Genomic DNA, 21,503 nt, shown 5'->3' with positions numbered 1-21,503 from the left:
CCTGTTTACCTCTGGATGAGGTTGTCTGGACTGCAGTCTAGACATGTGGTCTAGACACTTGGTTTTAAATTGTGCCTACACATCTCTCTCAGATGGCTCTTACTGACTTTTCATCCCCACCAGAGTTGGATGAGGCTTCAAGCACAAACCATGAAGGGTGCATTATCTTTTTAAAAGGGAAGCAGGAAAAACCAACATGCTGTTAGAAAAGCCACAGAGATGTTTCTCGCACAAGCTAGCACAGGAACATGTACCTTACCCATAGCAATGCCCTGTGAAAGCCAGAAACCTGCCCACTATTTACCGAGCAATCCAAAAAAGCTGTTTTGGAAGCCTTGAATGTCATGAACTGTGCTATTTATTTCTCATTGCTCAGTCTATAACAGAAATAACGACGCTCAGTGAACAGACTCACCCAGGGAGGAGCTGGGGTCTCACAGTACCTCTATCTCTGCACACACAAATGCTTGTGCAGGTAAATTATGTAGGTAAGTGAAGCGGCATTTGGGCTTCTGGGTAACAAGGGACTTTTCTGTTAAGATAAGAGCAGATTCAGAGTATGAGACGTGGAATGGGTGGAGTTAAAGAAGTCCAGCAGGTGAGCATTTAGCGCTGCCTTGCAATCCTAGACGTTGTGTGGGAGGTTAGAGGACTAAAGAGCATTTAAATGATCTCCTCGTTGGCCTGCACGGAGGCATGGCCAACATCTGTACAGCTGATGGAGGAGCAGAGATGTTTTGGGATTGGAGCATCTGACATACAAGGAGAGACTATGAGAGCTGGGACCGTGTAGCCAGGAGAAAAGAAAGCCCTGGAGAGATCTTGTCAATGTGTATAAATAACTGGTGGGAGAGACTAGAGAAGGTGCAGCCAGACTCTTCTGAGTGGTATCTAATGACAGGACAAGGGACAATGAGAACAAACTGAAACACACGAAATTCTGTCCGAACATATGAAAACTCTTTTTTACTGTGAGGATGGCTGAACATTGGAACAGGTTACCTAGAAAGCTTGTGGAGACTTCATGCTTAGAGATACTCATAACCCAACTGGACACAGACCTGGGCAACCTGCTCTATTTGACCCTGCTTTGAGCAGGTGGGTTGAGCTAGATGATCTCCAGAGGTCACTTCCAACCTCAGCTATTCCTTGATTCTGTGACTAAATATTTAGTTCTTTGCCAACACACCATGGATTTAATGATGAAGGACCAGAAGCGTTGCTGTGGGGCTTTAGGGACAGATCAGACTGATACACTTCTGGGATTCATCACGCTATGAGGGGAGGATGGAGAGACATATGGCGGGGTGGCGAAGGGGAAGAGCGCAAAGAGAAAAAGGATATAGTAGATGGTTTGAATGCCATTGCCACAAAGACAATGATTCTTGTAACCACTCCTACCCATTTGCCTGGTTGAGCTTTCTTAGACAGTTGGGAGCTGGAAATGTCATCTGTCTGTCCAGAGCCAGCACAGCTGCCTGGGCAGTTCTCCTTACCTTCCTCCTTATCTCTCATTTCTCCTCTTTCCTTCCTGTGTCCTCCCCAGTCAGCACTGAGATAGGAATTGGGAAGGTAAAAATCTCAAACTTCCTGACCTCGTGCTTTTTTAACATCTGGCCTAGAAAACCTCTTGTTTCCAGTTTGGGTATGATCACCCAATATCACCTGTTGAAAATCCAACCCTAAAAACCATTCTCTTTCTGATGGGAGAATGTCTCATCCCAAAAACGTCTTGCATTCACACTCCCTTTAGTCACAGCTTTCTTCCTCCATAAACCTCCTGCCCTAGACTTTCCTCCTTCCCTTTGATCTGTTACTCATCGCAACCCTCTTGCGTCCTACTGTAATCTTAACTATCTCTCCTCTTCTCATCTCACCCACACCTCTGCTTTTCTGTGCCCAACCATCCCTTCCCCTCCTCCTCTACCTCCGAGCCCTATTCCAGGTACTGAAAGGTTTCTTCTTCTACCTCCTGGTCTTCATGCATCTCTTGCTATTTGTGTCGTGAGCAACGTCCCCTCCCTTTAAAGCTCCAGCTCTGTTTTTCTCTCCTGAGTCATTTGACATACTTTATCCTCAGCTGTCCTGCCCACGTCCTTGAAGGGACAGCCCGGCCCCATGTTCTTTGCTACTGCCAACCCTCTTTGCATTCTCCATATTGCTTTTACTCCCTTGAAGCCGGTCTCTTTCTGCATGATCCTGACCTCCACATCCATCATGCTCGGTGCTTCCACAGTAACACATCACCAGCCACTCTCTGTTCTTGCGGTCCTTTTTCCTTATTGTTGGGTGACCGCTGCTTCCTCCCCAGACGTACTTCTGCTTTCTGAGCTGGGCAAGTCTGAGCCAATTGGCAAAGGCCAATTCCAGCCCCACTGGTGGGACAATTGGCTTTCCCCACTTGCTTGATCATGGGTTGAGTGAGCAGGCAGCAAGAGGCACAATTAGCCCACCCCAAGTCTGGTGTAACTTCCTGAGGTTTTTCCTCAACTGACCCAATCAGCCAATGTTCACATTTACATACATTTTTCATATTACCCCACTTACTAGGCTTTGGTGATGGTGACCACCCTGCCCGCCTGGCCCTAGAAGCACCTTCCTTACTGTGCAGGAGCAAGGCAGTCCCCGGAGCAGAGCAGGACAGGAGGGGTGTGCAGAGAGGGGTCATTGCTGCAGCACTGATGGCCTTGGAGCCTGCTGGTGACATGAGCAATTGCTAGGGAGGAATTGGGGACAGGACCTGCAAGCTCCTCAGACCAGACTGGGCATGATACATGGTCCAATGGAGACCTTAGGGTCTCAAGTGGCCTTGTGGAGAAGTCCCTCTCCCAGCCCAGACAGCAAAGGGAGCTTTCTCAAATCCCCCTCTCGCTCGGTTCGTGGGATTGCCCAGCCAGAGAGCAGAAAGCGGGATCGGACCTGAGCCGTTCGCCTGCACTAGGACCTGTTCCCTCTAATGTCAGAAGCCCTTTGCCTGAGGAGACCCCACAACAAAGGGCTTCGTAACAGAGCAAGCAGATCCCTCTATATTACTATAATTTCCCCTTGTCTGAGCATGGCGTTGAGCAAACGAATCTGCTGTTGCATCCCTTACATTATCTCTCTGCCCACTGGCGTGTGGATTAGTGTTGCTGCAGCAACAGCACTTTTGTAAGATGAGCCCATTCTGGGAGAGCTGCTCCAGTTTGGGTGACTCAGGGCTCTGTCATGGGCTTGAAAGTGATTTGGCATCTGCCTCCACCCCTTTGTCTTGGCATCGCACATGGTTCGGCTCTGACTTATTTGCCAGCAAATGCTGGAAGGATGGGGGGCGGGCAGGGCTTGGGAGCTGGAATCTGCTTCTCTTCCTAACGAATGCAGCCTGAATAAAGTTGCTGACAAGGGTGTGTGTCCAGGAACTGGGGTCCTTTATTGTTTCGTGTATCAGATATAAATGTTATGTTCCGTAATGCCTGGTCAAAGCAATGTCACTCTCAGTTTAGAAAACACAATCAAGTGATTTGCCATGGGAGAGAATCTATTCTGCAGGGACTGTGATAATATTATTCACCCATGAATTTACATAAATGCATATGATTTGCATATGCAAATGGAGGCTTCCAGGCTGTGACTGCAATAAACACAGCAAGATTTTCAGCACCGCAAAACCTTTCCTCCAAAGAGAAAAAGACGCTGAAATTTGTTTGGAGACTTGCTCGCTCCAAATCGGCGAGTCCTGGCAGGGTTGTGGATTTGCATACGCACCGCGTGCGACCAAGGCCACCTCATTTGTCAGTGCTGCTGCTCCCTTGCCAAGCCTCCCACTGCCAGTCCTGCCTGCGAGGCATTCCCAGCAGAGGGATAACCCACCACTCGGATTTGCCTTCCTTTCCTGCCTCTTCCCCAAGGCTGGTCCTGATGGAGGGAAATATTTCCTACCAGGGAGGAGGAGGTGATGGGACACTCAATCCAGACTGGAGCATCACAGAAATGGAGGGAAGGAAAAGAGACCTCTCTACCCAGGCCAGCAGGGATGCTGGTCATCCCCCATTGGTCAGCCAAGCCCTCTCCACATGCCTCCAGTTTGGGGTGTTGCTTTGGAGAGGCTTTAGTGGTGGCTAACCTCAGTAAGTGGTTAGTGCCAACCACCTGGAAATCACCCACTGTGAGCCACCAACTTTGGCATTGAAAAGCGTCTGCCCAATGCTTAGATATTATGGGAACATCCAGTTGAACACCGTGTATGAGAATTATGACATCCATCCAGCTGTCCCGTAATTTGGGTTGTGATCTAAGATGAATGCCTGGGTTGCCTCTCTTTGGAGAGTCCTTCACTGTGTCCTGAGACCAAGATTGCAGGTAACAGGTGATTCTGCTCCTATAAACAGCCTGAGATTACCCTAAAAAGAACATACCCTGGCCTAGGAGGAGACAGTGAGTGCCATGGTCTCACACTGAGCTTGGCTCTGCCCATCCTGGGCCGTATAGATGAGACTAAGGCACCTAGTTCTGTCTCATCTGGGTGAACTGGATCTTAAAGTGTTTTATGTCAGACACAACGTAGAAACGCCAAATTGAATCTTTTGGAAAACAGATCTAGAATTAGTCCTGGTGGTTTATTGTGGTGGAAAATTATGTCTCTGCCATCCTCTTTCCATGGAGAGCAAAGCAGCACTCAGAGAGGAAGGGTACTGGGCTCTAGAAAGATGTGACACAAACTGCCATGAATATTGCAGAAAATATTGAACCAGCTGACACACTGGGTCTGCTCCAAAGGTCAGCGTACCCAGTGTGCTCCCTCCTTCGTAAGTATTCTCAGCTATGTAGGGAAACACCATGAGAAACAAGGCAAGGGTAAAAGATGGCTTTGCCCAGTATATGTGGGTTCCAGCAGTGATGGGCTGTGGGATTTCCCGAGTTGAAGCTGAGCTCTGGACTATCATGCTTAAGGATGACCGGTGGAGTCATTCTCAGTAATTTTTTCCAAACCACTTCTCACTCCATGGTATATGTAGCCTCCCTGGTGCTTCCTGGGAACAAGTTCCACAATCTAATTACACACTTCTCTCAGTTCGTTTTAAACCCAAGGGCCAATAATTTCATTGGGGAGCAAATTATAAACAAATTGAACAAATTAAACAGGAGACAGTTTGTGTGGTAGCCCTTGGGCCAGTCCAGACAGGACAAGAGGTGAGAAACGTGATTTACACCCTCCAAATGAAAAAGAGATATTGGCAGCATATGAAGGGGTTTGAGCCACTTCAGAAGTGGTTGGTACTGAAGCGCAGCTCCTCCTGGCACCTCGATTGCCGGTGCTGGGCTGGACGTTCAAAGGGCGGGTGTGCATCATGCATCACGCAACCGACGCTACATGGAGTAAGTGGATTGCACTGATCGCGCAATGGGCTTGAATGGGAAACCTTGATGACCCGGGAATCCTGGAATTGATCATAGACTGGCCAGAAGGCAGAAATTTTGGAGCATCACCAGGTCAGGTGAGTCATGCTGAAGAGGCCCCACTGTATGATAAATTACCAACTAACCAAAAAGCTGGGGGAGGAAGGAGGAAGTGGGGACATTTGGAGTTACGGCGTTTGTCTTTCCGTGTCATCGTGTTACACATGATGGAGCCCTGCTTTTAGCCCTGCTGAACAACTGCCTGCTGATGGGAAGTATTGAATGAATTCCTTATTTTGCTTTGCTTGTGCATGCAGCTTTTGCTTTATCTATTAAACTGTCTCTATCTCAATCCATGAGTTTTTGTACTTTTACCCTTCAGATTCTCTCCCCATCCTGCTGGCAGGGAGTAAGCGGCTGTGTGGTGCTTAGCTGCCTTTCTGGGTTAACCCACAACAGGTTCTTATACCCTGAGAAATAAACATATTTTCCTAGGCACACCCTTGTCATCATTCATGGTCTGCAAGGTCCATATTGGATTCACTTGTAATTGTCTTTCTCCAAGCTACAAATCTAAGTTAAGTATTGTCTCCTCCTCTGAAACCATTCAACACCTCTCTTTCCTTGTTGCTGTTGGCTTGTCTGTGTGTTTTTCTCATTTTATATAACATTTTTGGGAAATCAATGATCAGATTGCAAACAGACCTCAGGATCCATGAGCCTTGGACTGAAATAATGACATGCTGATATTTTCTGTTTTGAGAACAAATCCAGCAACAGCTCCTAACAGACCTTTTCTATCACCTATCAACCAATGTGTTCCCAAAAATCTGGGCAAGGGAGTGAGCAACAAGGTGCAAAGCTTGTAGATGTTGTACAGTTCTACATGTTGATTACTGAGCACTGAACTGTTCATAATAAAGTCCATTTCCAAGGTGGTTGTAATAGAAAGTCTGTATCAACCTATATCAATGTTGTGCAGATTGGGGATCCTTTTCTCAATTTACATTACTTCACAGTCATTTGCAACTAATCTGCCTTTTTATTATCCATTGAGTGTTATTCATTCCTGTCTTCTGTGGTCATCTGTTGGACCAATCTGAGCAATGTGTTACATCTGCAAACTTCGTCACATCACTGTTTCCCTGCTGCAATCCTTTTCAATATGTTGGACACTGTGTGTCCTTGCAAAACTCTACTGCCAACTCCTTACCAATGTAAAAAAATTACCTTTTCCATATTTTTTTAACAAATAATGTGATTTGGAGTCATGGGAAATAGCCTTTCCTCCTAGACTTTTTGGTCAGGAATAGAGAAGAATAAATCTGAAAAATTAATATCTGTTCTTAAAGATTTGATTATTGCCCACAAATTTTGCCCAGGAATTTCCTCTTTTTAATCATTAGGGATCTGGTATTTTTTTCTGGCTTATTTTCCAGCTATATTGAGCTTAACTGAGTTCAAAGCATCCTGGGGAACTGGGTGGAGGGATGGGGACCCTCTATTAGGTGATATAATGTGTAAGGCCAGGCAGAACTGGGCCGTTGACTTATTACTGAAAATTTGTTAGTGATACCCTGGAGCATGATATGACTCAAGAAACAAAGGCTAAAAACACAACCCCAAAGCAAATGTTATTTGAACACCTACATCTTTCCCTACAGAAAAGTTTTTTAATATGTAAGTCATTCCAGTACTCTGTGGAGATTTTTTACACCCAGTTGCTCATTTCTCATGGGTTACCAGCAAGCCTTGAATTCACAATATTCAAAACCACATCAGAAAGCTGTTTTTCCAGTTTATGTATGGTTTCCACCCATGCAGCAAAAACAACACACATGTAATAGCCAAGGTCTCAAGGCTCAAAGTAGAACTCAAGTGTTTTCTCCACCAAAACCTAATACATGGACAAGCCTCATCAGCTGTCACCAAGCCGTGTTTCACAGTCCAGCTTTCTGGATGCTGGGCTGAATGGAATAAGAGAAAAGCACAACTAAAACTCAGGCAGGGTTGGACACCAAAGACGCAAGGCTCATAGACCGTTAGGACCATGGATGCTGTATTAAGCCAGGCTGCCTGGATTGGACTAAACAAAAGTAGTTACTGCAGTGCAGGTAAGTAGAGTAGCATTAGTACTAGTGCTATGGTAGGAGACACCACTGCAGCAATGCATGTCTGCCTCGGCTCTGGGAACAGCTGCGCTTATAGACAGCAGAGCTAAATGGAGTAACATCATTTCTGAACCTCTGGGGACGCTCACCCGTGTCCTCTGGGTATAAAAGACTGATTTTCAAGAACTTCAAGAACTAGACCATTTAGCATGTAGATGATAGCGCTATCCCCAGTGTGTCTCCCTATTGTCTGGCTGCTTCTAATTCTCCTTGTGGTGCCTTTGTGCAAGCTCTCATTTATCTGATCAAAGGTTGAATAAGGGTTGCCCTTAAGGTATGAGACCACTGTTCATGATAAGACTGTGAAATCTGCAGACATGGCCCCAGTGGACATGGGGTGAGACTCCTTCAGGGATTTTGGTAGAACTTAAGTCTCCAAAACTGTGATCCTGAACATTGCACCACTGTTGCCTTGGTTTGAGGCAAAGGCAACAAAGATACCAAAGATAATGAGGCCAGAGCACATACAATGCAACAATCAGTTAGAATTTAAAAAGACAAATGAAAATCTTTTACAACAATGAAAACAACAGAAAAATATAACTATTGAAAGCATCAGCAATCATGGGAAGCACATATTAGGAAATCAGGTGAAAAACAGATCAGTGATGAGGGAATTGCACGGCTGAGGCATGGATGTCTGTGCTATTGGCTGAAGTCTGAGCTGGAGGCTGAAACAGTGACTCCTACAAGAAAATAAATAATTTTATGAGGTTGGCAGATAAGTCTGTACCCAGCTGTATTGTACATGCAGACGATGGGAGTCATCTGACGGACGGCAGGCGTTTCAACTGAGAGCATTGTCCTGGTTGGCCACCATAGTCCAGGGAGCAAAATAAGCACTCATCTCATCTCAGACCTCTGCAAGTAAAACCCATGCTGCAAATGTGCCATTGTCAGTAAGGCAACTAGCTAAGATGAAGCTACCTGTGCTGCAGATATTTCCAGTGGGAGGAGAGGAATAAGGAGTAAGGAATTGAGTGGCACTTGTTAGGACTCCATTGGAGCTATGAAAAGCCCCTGTGACAGTTTTCAAGGATCACTGCAAATTTCTTAATTATAATTCTTCACAATTGCTAAAAAGTAACTGCAGGAAAATTGGATGAGTATGAGACATAGAAATGGGAGCAGAATAAAAAAATCAGAAGTTTATCAGCTAACACTAACCCCTTCTGTTTTAAACTCAGAGGGTCTATTTGCTGAAAAGGTGGAGGAAGATCTCCAGTGTCTGAGCTAATGCGATGCTAGAGTGGCTCAGGGAAAGTGTTTCTCATTCAAAAATGAAAGGTGCAACTACTGGGAAAGGTGCCAGTTAGACTTGATTAGATTTGTAAGATTAATTAAAACCAGACAGGTTCAGAGAATTGTGAAAAAGACAAATTAGCAAATTAGCAAATCAGGAAACCTATCTTTAGAAAAGGAATTAGAAAGAGTTTGGCTCCTTTATCATAGCAAATTTGCTTATCAAAGCATAGTTCTTTTGTGTTTTCAAAGATGGCTAAGCAACTACAGTAACAGTCCTAGTGATCAACATTTTTGTTGTTACAGGGTAAATATTCAATTTTTCAAGCCTGTGCAGTAGAAACCCTTTCAGCCAAGGATGGCTCACTGTTTCTTTCTTAGGTGGCGGTGGAGGTTTTCTTGTCTAACCTGCGTCAGCACTAGCCTATCTGTCTATTAAATATGTTGGATGGGTGTATGGTCTGGAAACAGGCATGCTCCAGCTAGGGTAACGTGTTAGACAAGGGAGACAAGATATATTTGTAAAGGACCACTGCCTTACCCAGTGGTTTGCAAATATCTTCTGTTTTGGGGTTAGTTTTGAATTTTTAAGGAGTCCTGGCTACGCTCCTGGTCAGAGTAAATAGTAAGAAACACAGTGCTCCTGGACGGGAGGAGGTGGTAACTCTCAAGATATGCCTAGCCCTAAGCTTTCTTTCCAAGTATTATCAGAGGAAAAGCTGTAAATTCACACGCAGTCAATGCATAGACAGTGTTAAAAAGGCACTAGGTGTTGATCATAACACAATGTTTTTCAGCCTGTGCCCCATGGTTGGTCCTGAGATCTGGTTTTCACCATGTCACACTCCTGATATGGTCTTTATCCTGAAACTTCCACTAAACAACCTTAAATAATATTGTCTGATACCCCCCTATATCAGAAGTTTTAATTACATTCAGTATCACTATAATATTACCTCCAAACTTGAGTAACATTAAAACACTTCCATTTGTAGATACAAAATGAACCTCAGATCAGGTCAGCAAAAATAAGATTGCATCTGCCAACAGAAGGCTAAAATTAAACTTTGAGTAATTTAAGGAACATGAGCTGTAACTGTCTATATATGGGGTATGTAAATTATACAGCCAAGCTCCTGACAAATCCTTCCCATTTCAGATCTTTTGGGAAAATCACCGATTGACCCACTGAGCGGTATTGAGAACTGAAGAAAAATGAGATTATAGACATATGCAGGAGATGAAGAACACCAGATTTGTCTCATCCCGACAACAGCCAATGGAAAATAGGTGTCTAGTCTGCAGTCCTTGTGTGGTTCTGTCTACCAACAGAGGAAAGAGTCCAGGTGATTTCATTTCCAAGATCAGACCTAAGATAGACTTTCTGGAGGTCTACCTTATAGAGAGGTAGCATCTTTCCATAGGCAGCAGACTGTGCCTTGGTGATTTGCATACAGTAGGATCCTACCTTTCTGGGAGAGAAATCCCATCGGAATTCTCTTGCCATAGACTATTATTTTAAGAAGTACCTTATAACCTTTTAGAGCTATGTCAGTTTGGGCATGATTTCCACTACAAGCTCCATTTAGAGCCATTGCCTTTAGGAAACTGAGAGTAAGAGTGTGCTTAAATAAAGAAGGAATGCCAGCCTACTGGATTTTTATTTCCAGGTTTGACCGTACCTCCCAAGACATGATCCTATCCATATGGACACAAAAATTAAATCCACGAATCCATCTTCAAAAAGTTTTTGGTATGAGCTTCATAATGTTGTAAAAATGATAATAGCTACTCAGAAGTATTTCTTGGATGCACAAAGGCCTTGACTTTCATCAAGGACTTTGAGTATGTCCACATTGCTGAATGGCTGGACCCTGAATCCAGAATTCTTGCTATTTTAATGCTCAGAAACATTCCATATTTGATATGCCGTCACATATTAAAACCAACCAAACACTAGTCAGTGGGAAGACAGCAACTAGCAGCTGCTAAGACGTGCCTAGGATGTTTCACTCAGGCCTGGCAAAAATTTCAAAACAGGCTCAAGTCGAGCCAAATCGCCATAGACACTACTTTGGCTCAACACAAGTCAGGCAAATTGGATTTTCAAGGTCAAGAAAGTGTTAGCAGTGAGATGTATCTAAACAAATACCATTGCTAACCCAACTGACTACGATTTTTGTATTTTAAGCATACATTGATTAAGGCAGCTCGGTTCTCATGATGCGAGAGGGGTACTGCACTCTTCTTCACATTGAGATTTCTGTCGGCAGATGGACCAACAGCTTCTGTGTCTGAACAGTAGATGAGGTGTATTTCTAGATGGCTGGCCTGTCTGCTGGTGAGCCTTAGAAACTGAGATTTGTAGCACACATCAGATGAAGACATTTTTCAGTTGAATACATGACAGAGACAACTGAAAGTGCTGTGCATTATATCTGCATATTTTCAATACACAGCACAATTATTTAATCTTTATTATTTCATATTTAATGTTAACTTTTTAGTTCTTTAAAACTGGCCACTTGGATATTTTCCTGCCTTTCCATACAAAATCCAGCCACTAGTTTAGGTTGAACTGTTCGACTTGGCAGTGGAAAGGCCTGATGAGCATCACTGAGGCCCTATCACCAGTGTCAGGTGGAAGAAAACCTTCTACTTCCCGGCTACCAGCCCTGGTGAGTATGTGGGCAGTGTTCACTGGGCCTTGAGGACAGCAGTGGAAATCAAGAGCCCTCAGAGTGTCAGCTAAATTACGAAAGTGTAATTTAAAAGTCGGAAGTGACCTCAGAGTCACGTCCTCTGAGGGTTCAAACTGCCCAGGTCTGTACCGTGCCTACAGGGAGGGAGGAAGGGCTGAAGGCTTTCTTGCATCTCTCCTTGGCTCACCCACCCAGTAGAGCAGTGACTGCGGTGCAGGAGCTGGAAAGCAACAGAGCCAAGATAAATGCAGTGAGAAAGCATTAGCTAAAGACCTCTGATGACCTAGTTGGAGTGGCAATGACTCATATCTGGGCACAGAAGATGTGTAGCATATTGCAAGGGTGACATGAGTGACCGTCAGGTTTCTCCTTGGCACGTGTGTGTTGGGCCGTATGTTGCCATTGTAAGCCTTGAGCTGTCACATGGATGAGAGGTCCTCAGTTGTGTTCAGGGTCCTAATGAAGGTCCCACTGCCTGTTAGACATACGCTTAGGATTGAGTAATCCAGGAACTGTCTAACACTTTGCATCTTTTGTAGCACTGCTGTTGGCCTCAGCAAAGGGCGTCTCAAGTCACAGAAATGATGGCTGAGAGGATTGCTGGAGATCTCTAGTCCAACAACCTGCTCAGAGTAGGACACTCCCCAGCACCAGCCCAGGGTCACCAGGGCTTCGTGCAGCTGAGTCCTGCAAATGTCCAGGAGGAGGGAGCCTCCTCATCTCCACGGGCACCTGGCTCCAGGCCACACCACCCTGGAGCAAGGAGGGTCTCATGCAATCATGAACCTTTGAAGTCCCAGCTTGTGGCAATTGCCCTTTGCTATATTGCCTGGAACTATGGAGAAAAGATTGGCTCTATCGTATTTGTAAGAGCCCTTCAAGAAGCCATAGGCTGCTGTTGAACAGCCCTCAGTCTTCTCTTGGCCAGACTAAATGAGCCCAGGTCCCACCGTCTTTCCTGGTGAGCCCTGTGCCCCAGATCCTTACCACCTTGGAAGCATCCACTGGCTACTCTCCAGTTTCTCTACATCCCTCTTGAGCTGGGAGCAGGGGGGGCACTTCTCAACACAGTATTACAAGTGCCCCAAATGCCAAGCAGAGGATGACAGCTCCCCTCAATCTGCTGCCCACACTCCTCCTCCCAAGGTAGCCCAGCATGCACTTCATTTTGTTTGGGATGAGCACAACTGTGGGTTCATAATCCTGCTGGTAATCACTGTCACCGGTTCCCCGCCTGCATACACACAACTGTGTTGGTGGGGTGTGAAGTGTCTACCTGACCACATCAAGGTGAGTGTTGACACATAGCTGGGGAAGCAAGTCAGCATGTAGAACGGCTGGTATGTGAATTTGCTCGCTGGTGGCCTCCAGCATCCCCAACACCCTGCAGCCAGCCCTGAGCTAAGAGTACCGGGTGGCCAGAATTCCCCCCTGAATTTCCAGTGCTCTTGCACAGGGTTCCTTAGGCAGATGCTTCACTTTGTCAAATACTGCTTTTAATGAACAATTCAAATGAAAAGCAATCAGTTTGCAATTAAACAGCCTCTTAAAAGCTCTTTGTCACCGCTTAAATTTACTTCTAAATTTAGTTAAAAGAATGGTAACAGAGATTTCTGGCTTAAGGGCAGAAACACTTTTAAGTTTGTGAGTCAGAGCCTTTCTCCTTATGTTCATCTGGCTCCAGGCTTGTGTTGGCCCTGCAGGACAGAGTGGATCTCTGGGCTGGGACACTCCATGAGACATGAGTGGTTAGTTTTCGAAGGAATGAGGCTTCCTGATATTTAGGGAAATGTGTACGTTTCTTATTGCTCTTTACTGCTGTGTTCTAGTAGCATTTTGAAGCTGTTACCAAACTCAGGACTCCACTGCACTGCACTCTGCCATGTAGGCGAAAGAGAAAATCATCAAGAGATGCTACCTGGCCATGCTAACACTCTGCCAAGACCTGGAGGATGTTGAGGTTCACAAGGCTGTACATCCTCAGAAAGCTCTCCTCTGGCAATGATTAGGGCTGCCCATGTCTGTTTGCTGTACAGGACAGACAACGAATCTGAATTTCAGCTTGATCATGGAAAGCTCTTGCTTTCATGGCGTGGACTAACCATTCCATTTGGCAGGGTGGTGATATGGATTCCCATGGGCCATGCCTGCCTGTGGAAAATGCTGAAGAAGACCTTTATGCTTGTGGCATAAAGAAGATCCTGAATGCTTGTGGCCATTTAGCTATTGACAACTGTTTTCATGAGCAGCCACGCGTCACCCCAGCATCTCTGATCATTACCTCTGGCCTCACTGCAATCCCCAGGTAGCTTCACCTACAGCTCTGGCAGACAAGCTTTGACACATCTAAGGGCAGCAGTCTGCGGCATTACCCACCAGCCGCCGGCGGGTGTTAACGCCCCTCCAGCAGTGTCAGCAGAAGGCGATGTGTGGTTTATGCATCAGCTCTTCCAGTTTAGAGCTTCACGTGCCAGCGCAGGCTGCTGGTGGAGGTGCTTTGGCTTCGTGTGCCAGACCAGGAGCCAGAGCAGCACCTCTGGGCTTGCATGGTAAGTGCCGTCAGCTCTGTCACTGACAAACTCCATCATTATCTTAGTCATTTTTCCCCAGAACTGGCTGCATTTTAAGCTGTAGGAAAATTATATGTGGGGTCTTTTTGTTCCTTTGTTGTGCTACAGCAGCTGGATTTGCATCAGGAAATCCACTCTCGTAGTCTGATGCTGCACTTCAATTTTATTCCTTTTGAATAAAGATTTAAGGGCCACATGCCTATAACAAAACACAGGCTACAGGATATAAATGTTTTGAACCTTCAGAGAATAAAAAACCCAAGACTGCCAAGAGAATGAAGTCTCCCACTCATTCCAGCAAGGTAAGACACTAAAAGTTAAAGAAGACAAGTTACATGTCACCTCAGACTACATCTACCTGCAAATGGTTTTCACATACAGGTTTTTCCTAATGAGGAAGCTACTGTGGGACCAGTGAGAACATGTTTTTAAGTTTCTATGTGCCTCTTCCTAGGGGCCTAAGGCCACTGGGATCCTCAGCCAGCTGCCAAAGCCTCCAGCTTCCCCTGAAAACATTTCCAAGGTATAGAAATAAAATTTAATAACATATGACGGACAAAGCCATTCTTCTAGTTGCCAAGTCATCTGCTTAGAGACCAACGAATGCTGGATGGGAAGATGCACTTGGTGAGAGTCAGAGTTATGGGCAGTGACCGATTAATACGATGTCTTGAGGAATGATGAGAGAAGTGGGGCTAAATGTTTTACTCCCTGTTTACCAATGACTCCAAATCTGGCTCCTTTCTCCAGGCTAGTGACACACCAGAGGTTTTCAAGACTTCTTGGTGAATGATGCTCATGGAAGAGGAGACCATTTGGTGTTTATTCTCAGTTCATGGGTGGAGCTGTCTCCCTGATTGTCTTCTTTAGCCCCTGCACATGTATCAGCATCCCGGGAGCGGTTTCTAGTTGTTTCCTGGGCCACAATATCTCTGTTGGCCTGCACTGACACAGCTCTGGCCATGGGCTAGATTTTAATCTAAATTCTCTCAGGACATTATCAGAAAGCTCTGGGCCCATCCATCAGTCTGTCTATATGCTGCACTGAGTCTTTCACACTTTGATCCCCCCCAACCCCAATGACTCAGACATGTTCTGTTATCCATGCTGTCATTAGGGTATTCGGGATTAAAAAAATGACCGCAGGAGTGATTGGTGTCACCACCATCCCTTGTGCTGGCACCTAAAAAGGCTGTTGCCATGACCCATGACTGCTGCCTGTGGGGCAGGGGTGCCAGCCACAGCCCTGCTGCCCACTTTACTTCCATCTATGCCATCCCTGAAGGGTCAGGAAGAGCAGCAGTGCTGGTCTCCGTGGCCTCACCACATCTCTCCATCTCTTCCTTCTCTGCCTCTCTTTTAGCAGCAGTAACCCAGACAGCATAAGTGTTGGATACATATCTGAGGAAGCTTTTTTAGCTTCAGCTCCTCTTGTCAGCACTCTCGCAGGCAGCATTTAGATGACCTTTTCCCATCTGTGCCCCATTTGTTTCCTTTTCACTGCTGTAATAGGATGGAAGCATGTGAAGAAGGGTTGGACCTATGGCAAAATACCACCCCTGCTCACTGAAGGTTACATCTACGGTCTGTGCTACCCCTGAAACTTGCTCAGGCATTGCCTGGGAAAACGCTAGTTGGTCAGGGACAGGATGATGTCAGGGAGTTGCTAACAATCAAACAGGCTGGATTGCAAACTCCCTTCTTGGCTTTGCAGCCCAGTCCCTCCACCTTCCCGCTGCCACCAGTAAGCCTGGACACTGCAGATCTGTATTTGCACCACAAAGTCCTTCCCTTTGCATGCCGTCTGTTCAGACTGCTCCCCGTGCCAGGAGCTGAGGGCTTGAGCCTCACTGCCTTGCATATAACATTTCACCACTGAGGCCAAGGGCAGGATCCACCCTCCAACATGATGGCGTGCAAGCTGAAGGGTTGCTGTTGAGTTATGCTCTCTCTAGATAATATAACCAGGTGGCTAGCATCCTTCCCTGGCCCCTCATAAAAATACAACTCAGTGCAAACCTTCAGCAGCTTCATCTTTTTGCTTTTATCCCTTCCACCCTACTGTCATCGATGTTGTGCTTGCTGACATTGTCTGACTGCACTATGGAGCAGCCGGATTATTCCAGCCACCCCTAAATTCATTTACAAGGTGCTGAGACCCCGTTCTCATTGCATTTCCTTTCCTCGTGCACATTCAGACACTTCCTCCCCACTACAGGCATAAATGTTTTTCCCATTTATGCCCCAAAGCAGAAATGATCTGTTTTGATTTTGCTGCCAAAATATTCCCTATACAGTAGAAAAAGACCCAGAAAGGTTGCACCAGCAGGACTGGGCACTATCTGTCAGCAGTCTTGGGGTCCTGCAAGATGAACAGAGTTCTAGAAGGTCTCGTATTTAGCAGAGATGGGTTTAGCTGAGGATAAAGAAGCACTGATGATCTCCTGTCCAGCCTGGCCTGGAGGGGTGCAGGAGCCCAGCGCAGGGGACTGGGCTGATGCTGTGCCCCATCTTTACTTCCCTCCCCCTGTTTTGGGGCGTGTTGAACCCTGCAAGTGGGACTCATCCCCCAAAGTCTGCTCTGTGCCTGCCTAAAGATCAGAGGATCAGGAAGACGACTGGAAAAGGATGCTTTTTCAAGAGTATATATCACATCATGCTAGAGCACACTATACATAAGATCTCAGCTCCACAGAGCAGATATTCAAAGCCTTCAGTGGGACTGAAGGAGATATTTAATTTTGTGTGCCGTGGGAAGCATTGTCTCTGCCTGAGCAGCCAGGGAGCCCTGGCCCCCATATTTCTGCCCTTTTGCTCCCTCAGCCTTCAAGGAACCTCTAAAACCTATGCCGTTTTTGATAGCCAGTCAACCCTACGTGGGGCATCTCATCCCTTCAGTGCAGTGGACACCCTCTGGCATTTTGGTATTGCCAGAATCTCCAAAAAATATGCAAGATGCGGTTCTATTGAATGAAATTCTGCGGATAGCTTGTTCAACTCCCTCCTTTCTTGCCTTTCTGCTGCTTGCCATGCCCCTGGTGTTTCTGTCTTATATGTCCTCTGTATTGTTCATTTTGGGTTAACTTGTAGGGATTTTGGAGAAGGCAAGACATGGGGCAGACACCTGTCTGCAGCGTCTTCTCCTGAAAACAGGGAGAGACATTTTGCTCACGGGGACATTTTTGCTTCACAGGGAAAAAACCAGACCTTTTCGTCAAGAGGATTTCGGTTCCTCGCTCCGAGAGTCAAAACCCTCCTTGATTTAGGCATTAAAGCCCGATTTATATCAAAGCCTGAGGCAGGTCAGGAGCTGGTGAGACCCTGGGAGAGCTGATGTCGCGGCAAGGTGCTGTTGCCCCATGCAGATTCGTGCCTTTAGATCCAGCCATGCAATTTTGGCCTGTTCTACAACCCACCGCGCACCCCCGTTCAGACACGCCGGTCCCCAGATGAAGGAGAAAAGGGATGTAAGGAATCAAAGTGATGCGGTCTATATTTCAGTAGGCTCCCCTGCCCCAGGCTTAGATCCTGAAGTTAGGCAGCCACGCTCAGAGCGAGGAAATAATTTAATTCTTCAGGAAAACATGCTGTGATTTAGCCATTTCATGAACCAGCGTAGCTTTTAAACGTTTCCTGAGCGTGGACTTCTCATTGTATTCTCAGTCTTTCTCTACTGGAACTGCACATTTTCATTCTCAAAGTCCATGGTAATAAGCGGATTATTAAAAAAAAATCAGCTTTTCCCTTCTGATTTCTAAATATTCCCAGACATGGCAGTCCATTTCCAAGTTCACTCCCACCTACTTCTTGCCATCTCCATGTTGGCACTGAAAGGATCTAATTCAGTAATAAGAAAAAAGACTTTTCTGGAAAGGCGAAAATAACCCAAGAATCTCAGTAGCACCGAATTCCAACATCTCTCTCTGTGCCCTACAGATCATTAGGCTTACAGCCCCTACCTGGCACAAACAGAAACTTAACAAGATATATTCCAATGAGAAATCCTACACGATAAAGAGGGAAATTAACTGAAATATTCTGTTATGCAACTGGCTGTCTGCTGTATTTAAATGACCTGAAATGTTTTATTCTGTATTTTTTGTTCTAAAGTGCTTCCGATTACATTTTGTTAATATAGTTATTTATATACTGTTATATTTATTTTTAAAATAAATAACTCAGGTTTCTTATCAGCCACGTTATAAGAGATAACCAATTCTTTTAAAAATTATTTTTATTGTTGGTGCAAGGAAATAAATGACATTTCCATAATTAGAAAGAAAAAAATCCATCTTTGAGGAATTTTACTAATGAATATTTTCTCAGGTGCCATTTGCGTTCTCAGCTTATTTGCTGGACTAAATTCACATGACAGAATACAACAAAAGAACAGAAAGAAGTCCAAAAACTGCAGCAGCCAAAAAGAAAATAGAATTAAATTTTTTTTAAAGGATTGATCACAATTTAATAGAAAGGAAGAAAATACCTGCTACACAGTCATGCAACAGACAAAATTCCTATTGCACAAGAAAATAAAAATGCATCCTTTTACATCTAAAACAAATGCCTATTGCTACAGTGACGAAAATGGAGAAATTAAGAGTGGTGGGGAAGACTCCATTTGCGCAAAGGGAAACCTAGACATTGCCCTTTAAAAATAACCCCCAAACTTTTCATTAATTACCAGTCAAATCTGAAGAAATTATGCTTAGAATCAAACATGCAGTCGTGGCCAGCTCAGCAGGGCGAAGGGTGAAAAGGAAGGAACACGCATACACACAAATCCCATAGTTAATAATTAATTAATTCATTAATCAATCATAGAAAGAGGGAAGGGGGGGAAGAAATCTTACCACCAAATTGGGTAACCGGCTAAGACCTTTGTGCCATTGAAGAGAAAAGATAAAATTAGTCCAAGCAGGTGGTAATCCATTAGTCCAGGCTGGTGCAAGAGGAAAATCTCAGCGAAGTTTTCAGAAAAACATTAAGTACGAAAAATGAAGAATCCCCCTCCTTCCAGAAAAAAAAAAAAAAAAAAAAAAAAAAGAGTTAAACAAAGTCCCTTGTAGTGCGGATGACTTTCTGGCTTGTCAGAAACACACCTCTCCAAGCCTTTTCCCTGTAGATCATCCAAAAGCGTCTATTAAAAAGTGCAGGGCTTGGGGATGTCAGCAGGCAGCCAATCAGACCGCATGGCCCAAGGTAAGGGATGAGTCTCAGCTCAGGGCTGTCAATCATGCTCTCCTCCCCCTCCACCCCACAACTTTGTTCCTAGCCCTCGCTTCTACAGACAAACCCTCTTTGCAAGAGACTTTACTGGGGCAGTGAGATTTTTGGTGGTGTTTTTTTTTAATTTTTTTTTTTAAATTTTTTTATTTCTGTTTTTTTTTAATTTCACTTAGAAACCCAGGATGCACAGACACTGCTTCTGGCTTGGCATGCCAAGACTTTGCAAGGTAAGGATGAAGGGTGACCGTGATTGCGCTTAATCTCACAGTGGGGGTGAGATAGACAACTTACTCTTTAGATGGAGAGGGAGGTGAACATTAACCCTTGCAGGAGACAGAGCTAATGGGAGCACCAAAGAGGCAGAATAACCCTCTGAAAGTGTTGATGTGAGCCACGTGGGCAAAACTGGTTATAAACTTTAAATGAAATCTGCACTGCCCAGGTTCTTCAAAGCGTGTGGGTGGGATGGATGGAGGGGGGAAGCAGTGGCAGCCTGGTTTTCTATTGAGGAAAGAATGCCATGTCATGGCGAGAGTGGAGCAGGCAGATGGGAAGATGTCCCATTAACTACTTTCTTGTGAAGTGCATCTCTGGATGCCAGAAGATGAAAATATTATCAAAAAACCACATACATAAAACAAAAATCACAAGCATTATCACTTCTCTATAGAGGTTGCATGTTGCAAATAGATGCAACAAAGATTTTCCTTGAAAATCCTTGTTATTGCTTAGAGGCGCTGTTTTTACAGGAGCTATTGTGTCAGAGTAGCAGATCTAGGGGGTGACTCAATAGAATGGGACAAAGAAACGGGAGAAGTCAAAAAAGGTGCTTTTGCTCATAAAGCATACTCAACCATCGCAGCTCTATTGCCTGCAGTGGAGCTGCCCAGTTTATAACCATCTGGAGGTTGGGTGCTTTAGGAGTAGCCAGCAAATCAATTTATTGCAGAGCAATGGCTATAACAGAGGTCCAAGGTCCTATCTTGGGCAGCCCAATGCATCTCATGGTTTTGAAAGTTATAGACCTTCTCCTGCTATTAAGGCTCTGGGTACAAATGCATTCCTTGTTGCTATCTAATTACTGGGATGCACCTGCCTCATGCCTCTGTCATTCTTGATTCCCACTTCTTATAGATTTTAATGTATTTGGACACTGAGTTAGTGCAGAGCTGTTCTCATAAGTGGTAATTGGTTTCCTGGCCATCATGCCTCCAAGAAAGGACATCCTCCAGCTCTGCGCCTTACCTCTTCATCAGTCTCTGCATCTGCTGCAAGGACTATGTGGCCAAGCTTCTCCAGGCTTAGTCCAACGGGTTTTCCAGCTGTCTATGACCCATCATAGATGTTAAACATGGCTTGTTCCTCTTGTGGGGTTTCAAATTCCAAAGGGTATATTGGGTGTAGTCTATCCTGGCAAATCTCTTACCTGGCACCCAGCTATGTTTTATTGAACGCAATCACTTGGGTTTAAGAAAGTGATGATTTTTAGATGAGCATTTGGAGACACATTAAATTTGGATTTAATCTGTTCCACTAAATTAAACACTACCTGGGAATCTTCGCTAATTCTTGAACTCTATTGTCCATGTTTTTAGCTATGAAGCATGGACCCTGACATGGGCCTGACCTGACCAACTTGCACAATTTGGGGTTAGTGTGGAACAGGAACTATTCCAAATAGACTCTTAAGATGTGACCCACCTCTTCTGGAGGTTAAATTAGTTTAGCAAGAAGGATGAAGGCAGTCCTGCGTCCCTGTCTCTCTGGTTCCAGTGCCAGGGAATGGTCCCGGGCTTTTAACTTACTGGTTAAAGTAAGCCATGGAGTATGTGAATTGCCACTAAAGAGCCTATAAGTCTATCTAGCAAAAGCAGACCTTAAATTGCTACACAGGTTTGTACCTCTATTGGTGGATGTTTTGGAGCTGCACAAACAGAATAAGGATTAAAAGTACTGAGCGAAAGCATTTCCATCATTAAAATGTCAAACTGTTAATGAGGCAGCAAAAGGAGAGACTGAAGTGAGATATCTGAGGTGATACCACAGGTGACTGACATCCCATGGAAAAGGACAAAAAAATCCCCACACTGCAGAAATCCAGCTGGGGAAAGCTTTTGAAATCTGAATCGAATGATTGGTTGGACCATGTGTGGACACTCAGCCAGATAACAGAGAAAAAGGATTTCCCCATCATCAAGGTCTTGGTAGTTGGG

The 21,503-nt window shown here is 45.0% G+C and overlaps 1 protein-coding gene across 1 annotated transcript in view; it reads right to left on the bottom strand.

Moving 5' to 3' along the window:
• Window positions 1–19,846, bottom strand: part of WNT3 (Wnt family member 3) — a 51,040-nt gene extending 31,194 nt beyond the window's left edge. The window contains exon 1 of the mRNA XM_075171163.1: window positions 18,915–19,846. Within this exon, the coding sequence (XP_075027264.1) occupies window positions 18,915–18,994 (80 nt within the window). The 5' untranslated portion in view covers window positions 18,995–19,846. The remainder of the gene's footprint in view (window positions 1–18,914) is intronic.
• Window positions 19,847–21,503: the final 1,657 nt, after the last annotated feature.

This window comes from Calonectris borealis, chromosome 22 (assembly GCF_964195595.1).
Source record: "Calonectris borealis chromosome 22, bCalBor7.hap1.2, whole genome shotgun sequence".
Classification (NCBI taxonomy): Eukaryota; Metazoa; Chordata; class Aves; order Procellariiformes; family Procellariidae; genus Calonectris; species Calonectris borealis.
Note: the sequence above shows the minus strand (reverse complement) of the source record. Positions and strands in the feature narration are given on the sequence as shown.